The following is a 21,993-nucleotide window of genomic DNA, read 5'->3' as shown; positions in this document are numbered from 1 at the left end:
CTTTGCATTTTTCAAATTCTTGATCAGAGAATGAATTGGAAGCCCCGTGCCCATCACAACCACAACAACAAACCCCAAACCTTCTTTACAATTTGATTTCAAAAACTGGAATTTCCAGGTACCAAATGTATCATTTCCGATGTTAATGTTAAAAAGAATTGAATCTCAAAAAGGAGAATGCTTGTGGCAGAGAAATTCTGACTTCTGAGAACTGCACTGACTTAACGTTAAATCGGTCATAACATAACTTCCAGGTATAATTTTTCTAATTATTCAAATGGCAGTCTGCTGAACATTTAGCATATATTTTAAATCAAACCACACATGTAAGATGGAATAATAATCTTAAATTATATGTGCTCTGCGTTTTTATTTTAGGTCTGCTTCTTTTCATAAAATTTTGATGCAATCGAACAGCACAGCTGTTAAAAACTAATGACAGCTAAGGTCATGATGGATACCAAAGTTAATTCCAGTTCAGTGCAATCTCTCCATGCAAATATTTTTGTTGGCATAAAATACAGGTTCTGTGTTCATAATGGGGAAAAGCATTGCAACTGTGGGCACAGTAAAATAGAGCTATAACACTAGAATAAAAACTCACAGTATTATACTGCATCAAGAAACACTTACGTAGATTAGCTTATACTGCAGAAGTTTGTCATTTTCTATTGAGACAATTTTAAAGTACAGGGGTGGGGAAAAAAATCAAAACAATTGAAACAATTGAAATAATTGGCCTGCACAGAAGCAGCAAGGCTAGAGAAATTTATGCCACTGTTTCAAATTTAACCACATCAGCAATGACTACAACCAGCTACCATGTGATAAGCTTTGAGAGACCCATGTAAAACAAATGCACGGCTTCTAGGACGTGGAAACTTGCCTTAAGCCACTGACTGTGCTCAAGTAGCAAAAACTCTGTCAACAGACACACCGAAACCAAGATGGGTGTGGAAAAGGGAGCGCTACGGCACCCTGCTCTGCCCCAGGTGGGTTTGACGAGGGGCAGGCGGGTCCGGCCGGAGCCGATCCCACCCATGAGTGGGATTTCAGGCACTGCAATCCTGGACTTGTACCCAGGACGACTTCTTTAACCGATCTTAAGAGATTTGTTCAACATCGCCGCAGCAGGGAAGGGAACAGGTTAGTTTCTCCAAGGGGATTTTCAACTTCCTAAACCATAAATCGCAACCCTGCCTCCTCCCAGGGGTGATCAAGCAGAGAACATCTTCCACCCTGATAAAAAGCTTTGTTTGCCAGCAAAAGCCCCAGTTCTTCTTCTGGCATTGGTCCATTCCCAGGCAGGGGTTGGAGAAAAAAAAACCAAAAAACCACCACACATTTCGTATCTTTAAGAAAATTCCACTCTGTCCTTATGACTCCCCCTTCCTAAACATACTGGAGATGAGCAAAGCTAGCAACCCGATCTAATTCACGTATTTCTAAATGTTGTGAAGCTTGACATTACAATATTAGTTAATATTTCTCCCATATAGGAAATCATGATTAAAAAAAACAATTTTGGAAAATGCACTCTAATAGATAGAGAGAACCAGATAAAAGTATTTGTTTTGAATCCAAGGCTTTCACTGATTTTCATTTCCAAAACTCATATTCTATATGTTTCAGAGAGGGGTGGGAAAAAAAGCAGCAAGCTGATTTGTGGTCAGAATAAAACCAAACAAGAATCCAAGGAAATAAGGGAATATTTTCTCCCTAAAGCAACATTATTGCTACTGTGTTTGTAAAAAAATATTTTGAAAATATAAATATGAAGAAATGATCATAATCACAGGAAAAAATTCACCACCCATCCAAACCCAAGATGCTTTCTAGAATGATAAAATAAGAGCAATTTTATTATTCCAATACAGATTTATAGCAGTCGGTCAGAATCCTGTTCACCCTTGTTCCCAATTCCTTGAGTACAGAGAGGGGACGTAGAAAAAGTTAAAAAGCTTTTTCCAAAGTAAGGGATGTGACCGTGCTGTAGCAGGGATGGAGACGAAACTCTTTCCAGAAATTCTTAAATATATCTATAGGTGACCCTTAATGGCCAATCTTTAGTGGTTTTAGATCATCAATGTTTTGGCAGACACTTTTTTCCAAATGTTCTGCAATGGCATCAGTTAGGGGCATGCTGACACCCGGCAAATAGCTGCAAGCTAACAGAAGGCAACTGCATTTGTCCAAGTTACTACCTGCAAATGGATATTCAGCTTGCCATATTTTCTTTACCTTTTACAGTGTCTGGCAGGAGTCAGGATTGTACATTAGGTTTTTTAGATTTGAGGTACTTAAAGGTCCTCATTGCATCACTAAGATATATAGGAATCCTTTGTCCGGATATCCTGTGGCAGCGAAAAAAGCCTCAAGCCCTTCCATGAAACACAGTAAACATTTCTTTCTATCACTAAAGTAGCTTTGGCTTAACAAATATTTGGACTAGGAGAAACTATGTTTAAAATATCATGTAAGCACTGTCTTCAGAAGATGATGGCAAATCAGATGCAATGTTGTGTTTGCTTGCTTTTATTGGCCTGACGCTACTTGTCAGCCTTACTGCTCTAGGGGTAGAAAATACAACTTGTATACAGAGAAGGCCACTCTTTCAAGTAGCCTGGAAAAAATCGTGCCATTTAGAAACTGAAAATCTCTAAGGATTGCTAAAGAAGTTAGCACCATCTATCCTCATTAAAGTTGTCAGGTGAAAGATCCTTAGGGTTTATAAAGCTGGAATAGAAAGAGGGAGAAAAGATCACTGGATCTATATTTGGGCTGTTGTTATTCCACTGCCACATTATAGGGGAAAATTACATCCTACAAAAAAGTTACTGAAGGTATTTATGGGGATATGATGACAAACAACAGAGATCAGAGCAGACTAAATGCATCCGCTTTCACCTCCTGGAAGCTATACAAGCATTAAGGATGGACATCACCCAAAAGTCCCAGACATTGTTTATGAAAATTATCAAAAGACCCACAAACACAAACTAGATTGCAGAAACTGAATAAATTAAAAGACTGCATGTGGCTGCACTTCTAAGGAAGACTGATAGCTGCTACAGCAGCTCAGCCAAAAGCCAAACAGATACCTTCCAACAGTTTTGAACACGAAGACACCTCCTTCCAAGGTGCATGAGAGAGAATGCGATGGTTTTAAAGTGTATCTAGAGACATAGAAGACTTTCTCAGCTTAGTTTACCCATATTTGGTACACTTGCTGAAAAGCTTCTCCTCCATTTCTTTGAAACTACATTCTAGTTGAGTCTCTTTCTGATTTGGGGTGAGGACCTTCGTTCTGCAAGGAAAGAGAATTCCCTGGGGGAGCTGGGTCTCTAAACAACTAGGGAAACTTCCAGATGCTGTTTGGTCTGCTGTATTAGACTGTCATAGCCATGACTATACTCAGACCCTGCAGGGTAAGAAGCACCATACTTCTTACAAAGGGAAATGACATTTTATAATTAGTTTATTACCCATCTGGGAGTTTGTCCTCCATAATGTGTTTCAGATGCAGGAGTACAACTAAGCCAGGCTTGTAACAGAAACATAGTTCATGTGGCCAGTCAAATCCCTAACATCAGAAAGACAAGGGCTATTTGAATTCACTGCCGTGCGTTGAGTCCCTGAAATAAGACCTAGGTCCCAAGAATGACTCAAGAATGACTTCTGGAAAACTCAAGCTCCTAATGCTTGGCTTAAAGTCCCACTGCAAACTGTTAGAAATGAAGACAGTTAAACTCCCATTTTTGATCCTGTCACTGCTGAGGACCTCCATCTACCCAAGGAAACACGAGGGGGTAAGAGGCAGCTGGGTGCCCAGGGCCCTCCTTGGGTACCTCTCTCCAGCAGTTCGTCTGAATTCAGTCTCCTTGCGAGGATTGGAGCCAGTGCACTTACTGCCCTAGAGAAAGTTATTTTCCAGTGCTCTTTTCCTGACAGGAAATACGGCAACCCAAGCAGCAGCATCCGCCGCTTCAGCCCTGCTTGTCTTTCTTCTCGGGAGGGAACGGACGAGATGCCCGTCTAGACTGAGCACTGGGGGAATCCCCCTTGCTGATGTTTCCCATCCTAGGTCTTTTCCTTTTGCCAGCTGCTACAAATGATTCAGATAGGAAACCAGAGTCAGGGGGATAATTTCCCTCTAAAATTGAATGCAGCCCTGAGACTGCAAGGAAAATTAGAAGAATATTTAACTGAGTTGTCAGTTTAAGAACTGAAATACAGTTTGACATTTTTCAAGCAAGCTCTGTTGCATGGAGGAACAGTGGAGCAGTTGTCACTGCAGTGACAAAAAAACTGAGGGAAGTACAGTCCAGGCTTGAGCTTTGACATTTGCCCAAACATCTGAAGTTAATAATTTATATGGGAAAGCCATTCACACACTAAACTATTAAAAAAAAAAAACCCTGAAGAGTGAACATCTAAATAAAGCATGAGGCATAAATGAGAGGGGAAAGGTTAAGAACAAAGACAGCTCACCAGAAACCCATGCTGAGGAAACCCAAGGCAAAATGTGACCTGTACTGAACATCTTCAAATATCACGGGAAAGCTGATACATTTTTTTCCCTCTGGTATATCAATTAAGACTCATTTTTCTGGCTTGTGAGCATCACAAGAGTGAAGAGAAGCGAAAGAGTCTGTTACCTTGAATGTCATCATTGAAAGTGCAATACTTGTTACGGTACTTATGCAGGAGGCGGAATGCATTAGCATTAGCAAAATCCTCAAATTGAATGAGGCAGTTCATGCCATACCTAGAAAGACAAGAAATTGTGCATTACATTAAAAATAATACATTGTATATTAAAAAGCTATTAACATTTGCAGCTAGATTTTGAATACAAATACAATAGGATTTATACATCTACTAATATGTTTCTGTTATATTCTGTATCTTTACATTCATATAAATTATCTAGAAGGCATAATTAGACTACTAATACGCTTTACTCAGTCTAAGTTAAGAATAAGAGATCAGGGGAAAAGGCCTTCATTTCTCTGCAGACATCTCAACAGAAGTCTTCGCTGAGCAATCAGCTAGTGAGCAAAAAAAAAATTGGCCCCATAAGGAGGGTAGTAAAAAGGTAACACATTCAGAACATGGATTTTATTGTATTGTCATTATGCAGGGCAGCAGCATGACATCACTCACAATGTGATCCTCAACTATTCTTATTATAAAAGAGGTACTGATCAGAAACACGGTTAATCTAGACAAATGATAAACATGTGAGAGCACTTTAAGGAAGGAAAGTGATAGCTGCAAATTTGAATCAAGTTACACAGCTAACATACACTAAAACTGTGGGTATATGCAGAAAAGAGGTTATCTACATTTCTTACATCCACTGTTTCACTGGATTGTCAAAACTGTTTTTCTGATATGGATACTAGATGTTTCTTAAACAGTATGCTAAGAATCAATGTTATCATCCATTTCGATGTTTTCTCATGCTTGTAGCTAATGAAACAATTCAGATTGACATTTCCTATAGTACTCTGAAATCTCTATGTACTATATTTTGAAAATATAGTATGCAGTTGCATCAGATGAACAATTTCTATCATTTAGCTGATATGACTATAAGTCAGTTCAACAGCATGGGTAAGTAACTTTTGATTAACCTTGTGGTAACAGTCTCAAAGCTAATGCCAATCACTGCACTTCTTGGAAACAATTCACTGTGTTACCTTGCTGCCTTGGACCCACTGCGTACCAAGGCTGCACTACCAACAGGGAGCAAACAACAGCATTTTTCTAGTATAGGTAGGTGCCTGTGTTGACTTCGACAGGCGTAAGGCATCTCAAATACATCTAAAAATTATCCAAGAGAGGAACACAGGAGTATTTTTTTTTTTAAATAAGGAAACTCCAGATTCCTGGCACTAGACTCATATGCCAATACCTAACAAGTAAATAATTGCCCTGGTGTGCCAATAAGGTTAGTCCTAAAATGAAAGTTAATAATAAGTTAAATTAATTTAATATTACTTCTATGCATCCTCCAGTCCTTAGATGCACTTCATAATAGTACTGTCTCTGGATTCCTTGCTTAACATTCCCATATGGCGTCTGAAATACTTCCTTTAAACAAAAACAAAACCAAAACACCCCCAAAAAAACCCAAAAACCACCAAAGACGTTTCTAGACAAAAACTATGTAAAGACTGAATTCAAGCTCACAGCACATTGGCAACAAGAAAAAAAAAAAACACGAACATAACTTCACTATCAATTTCATACAGAAAAAAAAAGTAAAACACTAAAAGTTTAAAATATAGGGTTAGTACTAAACCTGTCTGTACAAGTTTGGATCTGGAAATATCACATAAACATTATCCCACTCTGGAATAATATTACAAGAAAAGTTCTTTAAAAAAAAAGTATTTAGAACTTAAATAAACCTAATGGCAATTTGCACAGACTAAGGAACTGTTTGATTAAAACTTTCAGAAAATGCTACATTAAGGTGTTGCTATGCAATTATTACCACTAGGGTCTAACAGGGCAAGATCTCAATAGCACACGTCCTGCTTGAGCTAAAGGAGGTTTTTTCTTATCTGCTAACAGCACAAATCCAAAAGAGACAGTCAAGCAGTTCCTGCTTCATCCAGAAAAGCAATACATACATATACTGAGCAGTTCAGTATAAATAATCTACTCTAACATTAATCGAGTTTTTCTTTAAACCATACATGTGTTTGGCAACCATATTAAGCAAACCCTTCAATATAAAAAAAAAAAAGGACAAAAGTTCCTGTGACTAAATTAATTTCCATGGAAATCACATCTTTACAGCCATATTACAATTAGCCAAAACTACTGGGATTCCACTGGCAGGAATGGTAATCCCTGCTGAAAATAAATACATCTTCAGGTTTTATGGAAAAACCTGGACTTCTTCAGCAGCATAATGACAGGCAACTGTTTAAAAGAGAATTTGGCGAGTCAGTAATTCAGTACAGTAAATCACAACTGAGTTCAAATAAGAAACTGGAGCTACTTTTCAATAATTAATTTAAATTTCTAACCTGATTCAGTATCTGACATGAACTTCTGTGATTCCATAAGGGTCCAGGAGCTGACAGTTGCATAATAATATGAAACTAATGAGATTAACACTCTAGAATCCTGGAGCTTGGTTAGAAGTGTTTCTTGGATGTCATTAAGCCAATGTCTGTTTCTTTATTTTACCATATATAACATTCCATTTTCTCATCTGCATTTGATTTTTCTCCATTTTATTACCCATTGCCATTGTAGACATGGATCAAAACTCCCTGTGAATTATATTAAATCAGTGTCCCTGTAGAAAACACTTATCCTATACTGGGCACACTATCCATACTAATTCTCTGAGCAAGATATCATGGCTGTTTAATTAAAATGGAAAAAATGCAGGCAGTCTAATTCTGGGCCTCTGAGATTTTGGTATTATAGCAGAAAAATTTCTGAAGACCATTCTTATTCGTTGCAAGTGTTATACGTGACACCCAGGTAAAAACCTGAGACTTCAGTGCTGCCCATGACCAGTAGTACCTCATAAGATTCGTGAAGTTTGAGGTCTGTGTCTTCAAAGAAGTCTAATCAAATCCAGTCACTGGGTACCCATGATAGACAGGAAAATGACACAGTGTTTCTCTGCTTGGAGTATTCCCGTTCTCAAAACCACTAACAGATGAGACATACAGATGAGGTAATACAAAATAGTTCATCTCTAGCATTCCAGAAAATCTCATTGCAATAATGAATTGGCTACAAAGGTGCCACACGGTTCTGGAAGCAGTGACCATACCAAAACAGCCATCAATTATTCTATGACTTCCACATCTTACTATCGCAATCACTTACAGCAGAAAGTTGAGCCAAAACCTAAAATGATGTTCACAGCCAACAGCTCAGTTCCACTTTCCTTCCTGTATCACTCTGCAATAACCTTCCACCCCTATCGCACTCTGATGGACGGGTTTAGGTTGTGGTTTCTCCACTATAAAGGGACCCTCATGAAAGTAGAACATGGCTTCTCTGTTTGCACCTCATACCCTATTGTCATCACAAATTTTCAGTTTGGAACTGCACCTCTTCATAGGTGGGTATGGTAGACAAATGACAGCTGGATGAGAAGGGAACCAAGCACTTCATTGCTCGCCCATGTGCAGTCATCAAATCCTGTTGTGCCTTCCAAACCACTCGAATTCCAGCAACTGTGAGCCACTACAGTGCTGTACTTCATATTATCTTTCAAACATTATGAAAAGAGAAAACATAGCGTAGAGCTACCCTAAAACATGACAATCTTAACATCTATCATCAATATTTTATACAGATACGGCACAGACTGACTTTGTTGAGTTTCCTCAGATGACACAGAGTGACTGATCAGGTAGGTCCAGAAGCAAGTAACTGAGATTTGCTATAAATGAAATAATCAGATTTAAAAACAACATTGAACGGTTGTGGTTGACTGTTACAGGGGGCATGTTAAAAGCAAAAGGCCTGCAGTTGAATGCCAGCAGCTCCAGGCAGGACAAGATTAGGAGGCAAAGTTACAAGGAACTGTCATGACAGAAAACACCGTAAGAGATATTTCTCCACATATTAAAAGTAGTGGACTACATACCGTTATAGTGTGAAATAAGGGTGTTAACCTATGTTCTGCTTATCTAAGTAGCTAAACTTGATCATCATATACCTTAGGAGAATTTCACCTGCCTATTTGAAATTTTAAGGCGTACACATTTAAAATGTAACCTAAAATCCTTTTAATTTGAACGTGTCACCAACAGTAGAGTCACGGGAGCAGGCAGACATTGTATGCGGTTACAATGCTGCAAACATGAGTCACATACAACATATCATGCCTTATCGCTTGCCCAAAACAGAGATAACATTTCTCCAGCTATCACTACTCTTGACCCAGGGATACACAGGGGATAACTGGGGAAATGGACATAACTAACATGCATGTTCATATTGAAAGGTGGTACAAATAAACGGAAGAGAGAACCTATCCAGTGGGCATCAACTGTCTTAACCAGAACACTTGAAGAAATGACGGATCTAGTCCTAGACTACCAAAACTAAGAAAATAAATGCAAATCTGGGACGACATTCCTCTTCAGTGTGCAACCATAATGCCTGGTGAATTCTTGCTCTGGAAAACACTTCTCTGATAGCAATAGCTTGGCTTGAATAGCCTGGCTAGGACTGCTGGATTCTTACAGGCACGTGTTTTGTAGCCGTGAATTCCTCTCTTCCGCCTGTTTGGGATCTGTCACTGTGGCAGATTAAACATACATAAATCGTCCCTAGAAAGTGATAATGCAGATCACTGTTCCCCCTCCTAAATCCTGTTTTGTCACCCATGTCTTTTTGTGTACTTGGATCTTAGTCTCCTGCTCCACGTCATACAGGCAGTCTGAATCAGGATCCAACCGGACGGAAGTTCAAAGCCATCTTTCCTTTTTCTGTTGTGGACAGAAAATACAGACAAGAGTGGTGGCAAGCATGCAACATCAGATTTGTCATCAACTACAGGAGGCAAACGCTGGACAACGGATTAAAAAGAACCATCCCACTGAATAATGTGTGGTTGCCAGAAAACACTGTTTCCAATACTTCTCCCAATTTACAACATATTTTGTGTGACAGCCTTAGCTTAGTTTTCCCCATTTATAAATAAATTTATATTCAATTTTCTGTGACAACAATGTTAATATTTCAAATCATTCTACACATTATATCTTTATGTAACAGGTTGGAGAAAAATGCCCACAGCTCTTTAACTATCCCAAATACACAGTACTAGCATTTTGGCAACCTGATGCTCTTAAGAACCTCAAACAGGGAAAACCCTCAAGAATCCAGTGGGAGCTGTAAAAGTTTGGGCATCATTTTGAATTCAAACCATATGATCAGTAAAATCCATGCTTAATCCTACAGCTAAGAAATTTTTCTGGAAATACATTTGAATCATTTGTTCTTACTGCCAGCCATTGTTTTGGAAACCTTCCTAAAGGAACAAGTGGTTGTTTTTTAGGTTTCTAGAGCTTCCAAAATCCTATTTGACTATTTTCTTTGTTCATATGGGCCTGGAACTGAAAAAAACTTAGAAACCAGCAGAAGTGGTTGCTGCCACCCATTCCTAAGAAGGAGCAAAGCCAAAATGATAGCAACATTGGTGTTCTCTCCCTTGCCTCATGTGTCATGCAGCCGCTCTGCCAGCCAGAACCACTTATAGTGCACCAGGACGATGTGGGAATCATCTCCTTCCTCCCCACTCCAGACGCTGTAAGCTTGTTCATTTCCATATATCCCACTGCTCAAAACAGATTTAAAGCATAATGGCCACTGCTATAAACTTCTCTTTGTGCCAGGGCTTTCATGAAAGGATGCCTTCCCACCTTCCCTCCTGACAGCTCTTATGACCTGGATCTTCTCTTCCTTCTCCCCCCAACCTATCTTTAACTTCATTTCAATAAAGCAACTAAACTGCTGCAATGAGGTCATACATCCATCCTAGCACCTCTTCCACTACAATTTTAACCTGCTGGTTAAATTCAACCAAATTTGACTGAGGGGGATAGAGTTTTCCACAATAATTGCTATGTATATGTTCTGTGGAAAAAGGTGGCCAAGACGAGAAACCCTCCAGCAAGCGCTGCAGCCACTCTGCAGCAGATGTTACTACTCATGCTGCCTGCCTAACAGCCTGATGTGCTACAGCTGCACGGGACAGAAATCTGTCCAAGGGGTACTCAGCTCTAGCCAGTGCTATAATGCAAATACCTTCCCAGAAGAGGTTTCATTAAATTACAGATAACTTTCTCTCTCTGTCCTGAATTGGACCAGCAAGTCGGAGACAGGACATTCGTCACAGGAAGAGATTTTCTAAAGAACTTAATAGAAACTGTCGGCATCTCTGCTTTCCACATGAATGACCCTATTTAATTTCTTCCCTCCCCTCCCCCCCCCCCCCCCCGCCGGCAGCCATTGTTTTTATTTTATCTACAGAAAGCATTTACTTTCTTAGGAGTATTTTTGATAGCCACATTCTGTTTCCAAACCAATCCTTGCCCCGATGAGCTCATTACCTATGCAAACTAGGCATGGGGGTAGGGGAGACGGCAGCATTTAGCACCCACGCTAGTACCAGCGGCAGATTCTTGCTTCATTCACGTTCTCCTTAAGGAAATTAATTCTACAAAAGTTTTCCAGGTTATTATTCCCTGGCATGACCACAGTGCTATAGTGTCTGCAGTGCAGCCCTTCTTCGTAACAGTGCTTCTAACAGCTCTCTGCCTGCTCTTCCCTTCTCCATGGTGTTCACCTCCATGGCATTTCTATCCCAGGAGTAGTGAGCACTATGGGCTGGTGATGGCTCATAATTTCCCCTTTTTTCTTCCCCCCAGCCAACAGCACTGCTACATGTATGGACTTCACAGGGCTTGGGAAAAGCAAGGCTTAGTAGCAGAGCACCGCTGAATTCAGAAAGTCTTGTGGTTGGTCGTCCTAGAAGTTGTTGCTTGTAAGCAGACAAGCAAAAACAGTTTATCCGCAGCCAGACACCATTTACATAAAGGGCTTCTGTTATGTAAAAAGGGAATTAAATTGAAAGCTTTTGTGGTATACTAACATAAACAATTACTACAAGAAAAAGATGGTCTGTTTTTTAACTTAATTTTTCATCAGCTTAGTTGCATCACACTTCGTAGCAAGGAGTACTTGCTCTTAAAATTGAAGACTCAGAAGTCCATCCTACTGAAACATTAAGTTAAAAATACTTCTAAACATACTCTGTCTAATTTTTTGTGCATTTTCAAAGTGCTGTCAAAGGATTAATATTGATGGTCACTAGAGAACCTGAAGGAGATTTCTTCTACTTCAATAGCTGATTGAATTAACTATCAGATGTCTCAGGGTTGTGCGAAATAAAGGCTGTGAAATAATTAATCGTAAGTTACCACTGTTGTAAATATATTTTATTTCTTCTTGTAGCAAAATTTTTCATATTTTATTTGGGATTTAGATATTTGTACTAAAGTATTTCACACAACAATGTTGTCAGGAACTAGGCTTGATCATAACCTTGACTTTTCCAGTGCACACGCATAGAGTCTTGTACCAGAAATATGAAGACTGGCAAGAATGAAGGATGAATGGAAACGTATGCAAAAGCACCAGAAGCAGCAGGAAAGCAAAGGTGAAAACAGTGGCACATACGGATAACAAAGGACAAAATTGACTGCAGGAAAATTAGAAAATTGTCTCGTTTACATCAAGACGAGCAGACCCAAGCTCTGGTAAGGCCACAGCACAGGCAACTGTTGGACCAGGACCCTGTACCTTGATAACAGGAGAACAGCAACAATAGCAATGCGCTATCACAGCACATCACGTATGCCAGCCCTTATCCTATGGGTACAGCAAGATGTCATATTACAGCCCAAAGAAACTCAACATGAGAACGCACAGACAAATGGACAGCAGACTTGCCTAAAATTTATGAAGGCTGAAGTAAGTAAAACCCTGCGGCAAAAGAACCATACCGGCATAGCTGTTGGATCCTAAAGGCATAAAAGACCCGTATAAAATCAAGTTTGTCACCACTAATCACCAGGAGCCCAGGAAATGCACTGAGGGCCCTTTTGCCTTCGGTGCCACGCATGAGCAATCCTGGCCAGACCACGTGGACACATACATCCTGGTGCTTTGAGTATGCAGGTGTGAGACTGAGTGAGTAAAATCAATTTGTTTAGAGATTTTGTAACATAAAGCCACCTCTCTCTTCCATAAGATCTTGCACTGAATGTTGTCAAATTAATTTCCTATGGTGGGCTTTGCCAAGTTGCAGGTGCTCCCCACTGTGAAAAACAGCAGGAAGGTGGCTGGATGACACAGTACTGAGACACAGTATAATGCATGTTATACAAATAAATTATACTTTTGAAATTTCACAAACTCAGACATGAGCCAAACTCTCACATTCAGTTCTTGACACACACAAACATCAGCCCCAGCAGACTAGATCACTGCCATGAAAAAACATACCACACAAACTTCCACAATCGCAGAGGTATACGGGCTTGGATAATCCTCAAGTTAAATTTGAGGAGGAAGAAAACTATATTGCAAATTTTGGTAGTTTTCCTCCTTAAAAAAAACATTCCATGTGGATTTGAAGTAAACAGCAAATTGAATTACTGTGATGTTTTCTCATGAATTTGTATTGGTTCACTTGTTACCTGATCCTGACCCCACCTAAGTCAAAAGTAAAACTCCGGGAGCCTGAAAATGCAATTCTAGCTCTTCTAGCTATTCTGCTGCTTTTCCCAGTGTTACCGCTTAGCTGCTTTAACTGTGACTTAGACCAAAGAACAATCTCAAATTACCTTCAGTTTTATATTCACTTAAAAGAGATGAGTGCAGATTTGAGACAGATGATCTGAGAGGGTTTTTTTTTTTTTTTCCTTTTCTGCCTCTTCAGTTCTTTAGAGACTTGGCATGGTGACACTTTTGGCTGAGGGAGGGAAAGGTACTGAACAGATGGATTGGTCAAGTGTCTGAGCAGGCTAAATCAGAAAAGCAGAGAATCAAGAAAGAAATCCATCTCAGCTGGAAATACTGAGTAGCTTTATTCCTCATGAATCTTTAGCTGTAGCTGAAGGTGTGTGTCACATCTTACCCTCCCAAATATTGAGTAGTCCTCAGCAAGCCCTTTAAGCTTACTTTTTAATTTTAATTAAATGGTTTTACACTAAACCAAAAAGTAACTGTTGTTATCAAAAAAAGAGCATATAAAATACATTATACTGTATGATAAGTCACCCTACACAGCTTAAATCATTTGAATCTGGTTTCGAATGGGTGTTTCTTGGTCACTTCATAATTGCAGTCTTTAAACGTGTGTTAAAAAGTCAATGATTATTACTGTCTGGTTTAGATTGTCAGGAATTTTACTTTGCCAAGAAAAGCATCAGAAAACCACAGTTCTGAGGTTTCCTCTGTGTTGGCATGCACCTGCACACTTTACAAATAAGATTTTTAATGTTCTAAATTTTGACAAAAATTATTAAAAAGAAATAAGTACAGCAGCACTTGAACAATGGTCAACAACAGCATAGGGCTGTCACGGGGAAGCCCTCTATAGATCTTCCAGGATGAAAGATACTATGTTATATATATCACTATTCATAATTACTGTGATTAATGGAACCATCTACTCCAAGAAGCCTGGATTCCTATATCTGGACATGAAATGTTTCTCTGGGCAAGTTCTCAGATTTCTGTATTAAAATAAGAGTGGCACTTGGAAAAGGTAAAGGTTCCCATTCGGCTGCACAAATTAGATTTGCATTGACTGTGTACTTTAAGGTGGCATTTTGCTTATACAAACTGCCTCTTATTTTCTTGAGACTGAACCTTCATATATTCACTGCCCAGACACCAATTTTCCCCACTTGCCAGAAGGGGTGGGAGGGTTTGCATTACAGTAACAAGAATAAAAAGAGATCCTTGGCTGATAATTCTACACCAGAATTTCATGATAATTTTTCAATTGTATTTATTTAACTGCGTCTAATAACATTTAAAAATACTACTTCAATAAAGGCTAATTTATTAAGGTATTTACTTAAACATATGAGAATTCCAGCTTGGGTCAACAGGATTATTCCTTTGCTTTAACTTAAGTGCATGCTCTGATGCCTTACTGAATCAGGCCTGAGTGATTTATAGCAAATGCAATACCCTTTTGGAAAAGATATTGTATCTTTTGCCACATCCTAAAGATTGCTAAGTGGCTTTAGGAGGTTAAAACAAGATGCCTGCGTTTGCTTCATATTTTATTATATTTGTATGAGTTTATAGATATTTTCCCTAAAATAAAAGATGCAGTTGGATAGCCAAATTAGTACAAAGCCTGGGGCAGCACATCTGCTCTTTCCCCCTGCTACTTAAGATATAATGAACAGATGGAAATCTCGCTTCCACCACTGACAGCCTTCACCTTGACTCTGAAAAGGCAAAGTAGTAATGACCTTTCAGAAATGTCAAAGGGAGACCGGTAACAAGAATACTTAAAGTATTTCCAACAGATTAAATACACTGCATAATCTTTGTACTGTTTGATCATTTATGAAACACACCTCTCCCTCCCCGAATACTTGATGGTGTTTTTAAGGCATTATAATACCTTATGTACCTGCAACACAAATTACACTTGAGAAAAGCAGCATATTGGAGGCTAGACCAAAGAAATGGAGAATGTAGAATTTAAGGAAGAAGCAACTTACTATTTTCAAAGCAGCATGCTGTTTGACTTGAAGAACTGTGAATATTACAGCTGAATATCACAGAATCACAGAATGGTTTTCGCTGGAGACCATCTCGTCCACCCCCCGGCTCAAGCAGGGTCAGCTAAAGCAGGCTGTGCAGGATCACGTTCAGACGCCTTTTGGATATCTTCAGGGACAGAGACTCCACAACCTCTCTGGGCAACCTGTGCCAATGCTCCATCACCCTCACAGTAAAAAGTTTTTTTCTTAAGCTTAAACTTCTCTTACATTTAAGCACAACGTTTGTGTCTACTTTCTCTTGTCCTGTCACTGGGCACCACTTATGAACAGCCTGGCTCTGTCTTCTTTACACACTCCCTTCCAATATTTGTACACACTGATGAGATCCCTCTGAGCTGCTTCTTCTCTAGGCTAAACAGCCCCAGCTCTCAGTCTCTCCTCACAGGAGAGATGCTCCAGTCCATCATCATAGTGGCCCTTCACTAGTCACTCTCCAGTATGTCTCTCCTGTACTGGGGAGGCCAGAACTGGATACAGCACTCCAGGTGAATATGGATGGTAAAATCAAACTGACCATATGATGTGTAGAGCATTAATTATTTGACATAATACAAAGACCTATTTCTTCTTCAATTGGGCAGGACAAATTTTGTAGTGTGACAAATAGTTTATATGTAAATAATAAGACTTAATGAAAATGTGTATAGGATAGGATAGGATAGCATTTGGCTATTTTTTCAGCGCCAAATCCACTTCCATTTACATTAACGTCTACAGAACTAGATCTAGGTGATCCATACTATAATTATGAAGAAAGCCCTTTACTGTACACAAAATCAGTAACTCCATTATGCCTAGACTTGATGCTGGTCTTTACTCAACATCAATAATTGAAGGGGAGAAAATGGGTTTCTTCTGCATACATATAAGCCAGAACAACTACATTTCTAAAGCATTCTTCAGCTTTCCTCCCTTCTGGATTACAACAACTTCACTGGCTCTCTATATGCTGCACTAACCATGAGGGTTTGAGTGCTTTTAAGTCTTGCAGGTGCCTCAAGTTGGAAGTACCTGACATGTCACGGGGTTGGATCTGAAGAACAGAATTCCTTCTTCCACAAGGGTTCCACAGCGAACGCAGCAAGCTATACATCCTTTGCACTGTAATCTCAATTATGTATGAAACCTCAAACAGGAACCCCCTGTACTTAACAATGGATCTATTATTCCACTGTGTAGAAAAGATTCACCTTTATTACATTTATTCCAGGATCAACTTCAATGGAGAATTGCCAGGATCAGACAAAATCCTGGGACTTCAGGAAGGGTATTTGAGAAGCCATTTGGGACTACATACTCTCATGGTACTTGACGGTAAAGAAACTGATTCTTTAAGTCTCTCCTCTTATTTCCCCAAGACTGGGAGAAAGCAGGTTGCAAGAGAATTTTTTTGTAGGTTTTACAATTACTGATTTTAATTACAAGTTTCTACAGTTAAAACCATGAAAAAATGCAGTCTACCTTGGACACATCAGAGATTTTTTTCCAAAATAGCTCATAGCATTAACCACCACCATTTACCTATGTGAAAATTATTCCGTGCCCCTAACTGGCTAGCATGGTATATTCCTTAAGTCAATCCTTATTTTCCTTAAGCATTTCTTGGAGGGAAGGGAAGCATATAACAGAAATTTATCTCAAGCATCCAGGAAGGAGCTCTGGAACTTCTGAGTGCCCCAGCAACCACTGAATTCTGTAATATGTCCCACCCCAGCCATTGGTAGTGAACATAATCTAGCAATGATAATTTATGCTAGAAACTGTTTTCAGTATGCAGCCATTTCAAAAGTGGGGAAGTAAAAAAAAGCTCAAAATTAATTTGGAATCCCTTCAGTCAAAACCAATACTGCCAACTCATGAAAAGAGGATCAGGCATACGAAATAATTTTCCTAGATGGATAAATACATGGGTTGAGATCTAAGTGACATTTCAGTAGGAGAAGATGGACAAGGGTTGAAAGGAAGTGTCACATCTCATCTTAAGCACACTGGGACTGAATTGCATCTTATGCCTGGGGTGTATACCATGGTCTTAGGCACTGTGGAATAAACGCCCTTGCAACCATACACAGGGAGAGAAAATCAGCAGTATCTTCAGATGCTAGTTGTGGTTGTATGGACTTCTGTATTTTGGACAGAAATATGGCAGCCTGGTCTCTTGTGACACACTTTCCTTCCAAAGTCAGTCTACAGGATGCCTGCTTAACAGAATACCCTCTGAGAGCCTTACAAAGAGGGAGCAACCTTAGCTTCTAGTCATCACACCTAGAGGAGATGCTGAAGGACCAAATCTCAGGAAACTGGCAAAATCTCTGTGTCTGTGATTTACCAGCTTCTCCAGTATGCAGGTCAGCAGTGACAAAGACTAGAGCCCAGAAACATGGGATTCAAGGCTTCCTAAGAAAATCAGTAAGTTGTACGTCCTTGAGTGCACTGAACCTTACAGGTGTTCTGATCCTAAAGAGGAAGGGAAGATGACCTATTCCAGGCAACTCTTCAGTTCCACGCTGACTCAAAAGAGAAAGAAAGAAGCACGGAACTTCTGCTACATTGGTATCGAGATGGTTTATGGGTTTTATGCCCAGCGCTGCATTAGAAAAAGAAGCCTGCCCAGACAAAAACTGAACTGATCCTGTGTGATTTTAAAATTCTTCATAATCATGTTGTGATGATGCAGTTTCTGCCACCATCCTGGTCAGAGATTTTTATGTATGAAGAAATAACCTTGACGTTTACAATTGCCTTAAGTCAATCTCACTGTCTTTAGGGATGGCATTACTCCGGAAAACACTAGATCAGTGTTCCACAATTCTTTTGTAGTCTAAACCTTGTGTCAGATACAGGCCCAAAGGGCATCCAACTTCCAATTTCTCTTTTGACTCTTTTCCAAGAACACCATCTACATGGGCTCTAGGATGTTTTTCTGCAATATATCTTAAGCATTTAATCTTTTTTCCATTCCACTCTATTCGCATTCTTAAGATCATTCAAACAATTAAACTACATGACTAAATCTCTGCTTTCCATTACATACAATCTAAATATCATGGCAAGACAGGTCCAGGGGCAACTAAATGAAAGGAGATGGGGAGAAACAGGAAGAAAAAGCAGCATTTATCCCTCTGGTGAACCCTACAGGAATTCATGCATACGCACAATGTAATGCAGTATTTTAGCATAATAACAACTTGGGGGAAAATAAAATCATTGCTAATAAAGTTTACATATGACACAAAGATTGGGCTTGTCATGAATTATGAAATAGCATGCTCTCTTGTAAGCCGGGCAAAGACAGAAATGTATTTATTTCAATGTGGCCAAACGTAAATTTACAAAGCAAGGACCAAAAGTGAAGAACTCCATTCAGGAAAGATCTATTTCAAAGAAAGCTATAGGTAATGGACATATACCATTGCTCAGCAAATATCACAGCCAAACTGGTTAATGCATATAAGGGCTGTACAGATAAGGGATTATCAAATACAGATGGAGTAATCTTACCTGTATATTTGGTATAGTCTAACCAGTGCTACAGTACTCTGCCCATTTCTGATGTCTATAATTAAAGACTTAAATAACAAAAACAATTTACTCTAATCAAATGCCCCATTTTATGCAGAAGGTCAGACTAGTTTACAAAAATGTTTTCTGGCTTTATAAACTTGCAGTACACTGAACACGGCTAGAATGCTTAAATAACATACAATAAATCTCACATTCCCTTCCAACCATTCAATTATGTTGACACACTCAGCACGCTATGGGATGATTGAAAGGACTTACAAAAGGTAGGTTTTGAACAGCAATCTGAAGGAAGAGGAAAAAAGTTGTGTTGCAGATGTGAAGAGGGGAAGGCTTTCCACATTAAAGATGAAAAAAAATTCCTCCTAAGAAAAAAGTGGGGGGAAAAAAAGAAAAGGTGGTGGGTAGCAGAGCTGTGTAACTAAAGCAGACATGAGATAGAGGTGGAAATAAAGCTGTGTAGAACTGTGAAAGAACAAAAACTATTTTGGTGTAGTAAAGCAATGAGCAGCCAATGAGGACATTATCTAAAGATGAAGTGTGAACAAAGCGCGGAGAGGAAGAAGAGCTTGGCAGCAGCATTTGGACCGCCTGGAAGGAAACCAGGTGTGTATCAAGAAGGCCAGAAATTACTGTAATCCAAGAGGGAGATAATCCAAGACTATAAATGTTTTGAAGTGTTTTCTAATAAGAGATAAGCATAGAGAAGAACTATGCCCAGGGCAAGACATCAGAGTCATCTTACACAACCTGATGAGATGGAGAGCGCTGTTACTTTCCTCGCAGAAGCTGGATGGGTTCTGTTTGAGTAGCATTGCTAGTGCAATTTAATTTTCCAGCTCAATGCTGTCAAAGCAATAGGTGACTCAACAGAAATTAAGCATAGGTAACACTACCAGTGCACATCATACAGAAGATACCTCAAACCAGAAAACGTTATAAAAACACATGTAACCATGTGTTCAGCCAAAGTCTTTAGTTCCTGGGAATGGTGACCTGCCTTTCCTCAGACAGCATCCTTCCTTCTTTCTGCCCTTCCCTGGGCAGTTATATGAAGCAGTGAGAATCTGGATTATAGCTTCCATACCATGCCTTACTGTAAGAGGATCAGCGATTCTCTAAAGATAAATGCACCAGATACTTTTTGGACCATGCCAGAAGATTACCATTCTGTATTAATAAAAAGCTTTTCGAATCAGCTCCGCGAGTGAAACAGCAACCCAAGTTAATAAATATAGATTTAATCTGCAGCAGTTGGCACCAGCAAGCTAAAGTAATCAGAAATTAATACAAGTTCAGAAGGGCTGCACAGACTCTACATAGTGCCTTGAAGAAAAATTCTCCTAGACTCATGACAGTTAGTCTAAAACTTGAGCACTTCTCACTCAAATATAGAGCATTTTGCATCTCCCCTAGCACACACGGTGTTATGACCAGTCACACCAACATTACAAAACCGGGTTACAACTGCTTGGTTGCTCTCTGGTTTCACACGTGATGGACGACTCTGGTTATTCTGGACCAGGAAAGGGAAGAGTTCACAGGGAAAAAACCAAAACATTCTAGACCAATGACCACGGAAAATTAGGTCAGAAGTATATCACAAATTTTTAAACAAAACTTTGTAGTGATGAAATTCAGTATTACGTGTTTAAAGGTAAGAAAGAAAACAAAACTGAGAATACTTTTCCGAAGTACTCAAGTAATTACTTGTTTTGAAAATACTAGCCAGAATTTAAGGGAAACTCACATTTTATTACTACCAACTAAACTCATTTTTCTACAACTTTACTAATATGGTTTATATATGTCATAATGTTCAAAGCTCCACACAAAGAGTAAACCCTCAAAGACTAACAAGACCCCTTTTCATGGCTCTTTGATACTACAAAAGTTGCCACCACTATTAATTTTTAAATGAAGTCAAGACTTCATGTGTTAACTTCAAAATCACCCCTAATTGGATTTAAACTTGGGAAAAATTGGAGGAATGTTTATAAACTTTGCCATAGAAGTAGAATACCCAAGCTCAATAAAATGGTATATTTATAGGAGTAATGTTTTTTCCAGAAGTCATCATAAAGAAATAACAGCCGCTTTGCTTTCATTGCAGAAACAGGAGCTTTTTGAAATCCCTAGAGAGAAAGGGAAAGTATGAACATTGTATTTTACACTGAAAAACTGGCAACGCTTTCAGCTGACCTACACTGGACATATTATTGCAGCCTGTGCTAGTGGCTAGAGTTGCGTTTTATCACCATGAATTTAGCTTTCTTAAAAATTGCCTTTAAAGCAAGTTCAAACATTTCAGTCCAAACTGTCTCACTGGTAAACTTATATTCAAATACTTATTAACAATGACTGGAAAAAAGGTTAATTGGAGACTAAATTAAGGTCCCAGAAGTGTTCTAACTCTATTTTAACATTTTAAACAGGTGCTTAGAAGTTTTAAATGGCTCCTCCTCATAGGCTTTTCAAATATTCAAGATCCCAGGGATTTTATCAGTGATCTCAAAAGAGTAATATACAAAATTATAGCTCTTATAATTAGGGACTAGGTGAGAAAAGGAAGTGGCTGCACAGTCCTCAGAACTGTTTATAAGTCTCTGCTAAGCCCAATGCTACCTATCCTTTTCACGGCATTATTTAGGCCTTCCTCAGGGAACCTCAGATGCATACCAAGTGGTCTCCCAATTTCTGCTCCAGACTGAAGTAAGAAATTGATGCTTAACGTGTTATTTCAGATTATAGAGGCAGCACACCAATGAGATGCAGTTTCTTCTCTGATTTTATTTCAGGCTGTTTAGAAACTAATGATACATCTACACTAGGATCCTTGGCTATGACTGTAGCATATAGACTATGCAGAATATATGTGTGCTTCAAATTAGCTGGCTCAGATACCAACTTCAGTGTACTGAGAAAGTAGGATGTACCAAATAGTTAAAAAGAATATTTTTTATGTTCTTTCTAAATTCTATCTATATTATTTGCCTTTTTGCATATAAATCCACTTTATTTATTCCTTGGATTTCTGAATATTAATCCAACAAAAAAATTCGTATATATTTTAGTGGACTTGGTAAATTGGTTTTTCAGA

The 21,993-nt window shown here is 39.0% G+C and overlaps 1 protein-coding gene across 1 annotated transcript in view; it reads right to left on the bottom strand.

The window, feature by feature from the left end:
* Window positions 1-21,993, bottom strand: part of ME1 (malic enzyme 1, NADP(+)-dependent, cytosolic) — a 145,521-nt gene that overhangs the window by 39,498 nt on the left and 84,030 nt on the right. Inside the window, exon 6 of the mRNA XM_009333117.1 lies at window positions 4,659-4,768. Within this exon, the coding sequence (XP_009331392.1) occupies window positions 4,659-4,768 (110 nt within the window). The remainder of the gene's footprint in view (window positions 1-4,658; window positions 4,769-21,993) is intronic.

This window comes from Pygoscelis adeliae, unplaced genomic scaffold, assembly GCF_000699105.1.
Source record: "Pygoscelis adeliae isolate BGI_AS28 unplaced genomic scaffold, ASM69910v1 Scaffold57, whole genome shotgun sequence".
In the NCBI taxonomy this organism is placed as follows: Eukaryota; Metazoa; Chordata; class Aves; order Sphenisciformes; family Spheniscidae; genus Pygoscelis; species Pygoscelis adeliae.
The sequence above is the reverse complement of the archived record's forward strand: the minus strand, read 5'-3'. Positions and strand labels throughout refer to the sequence as shown.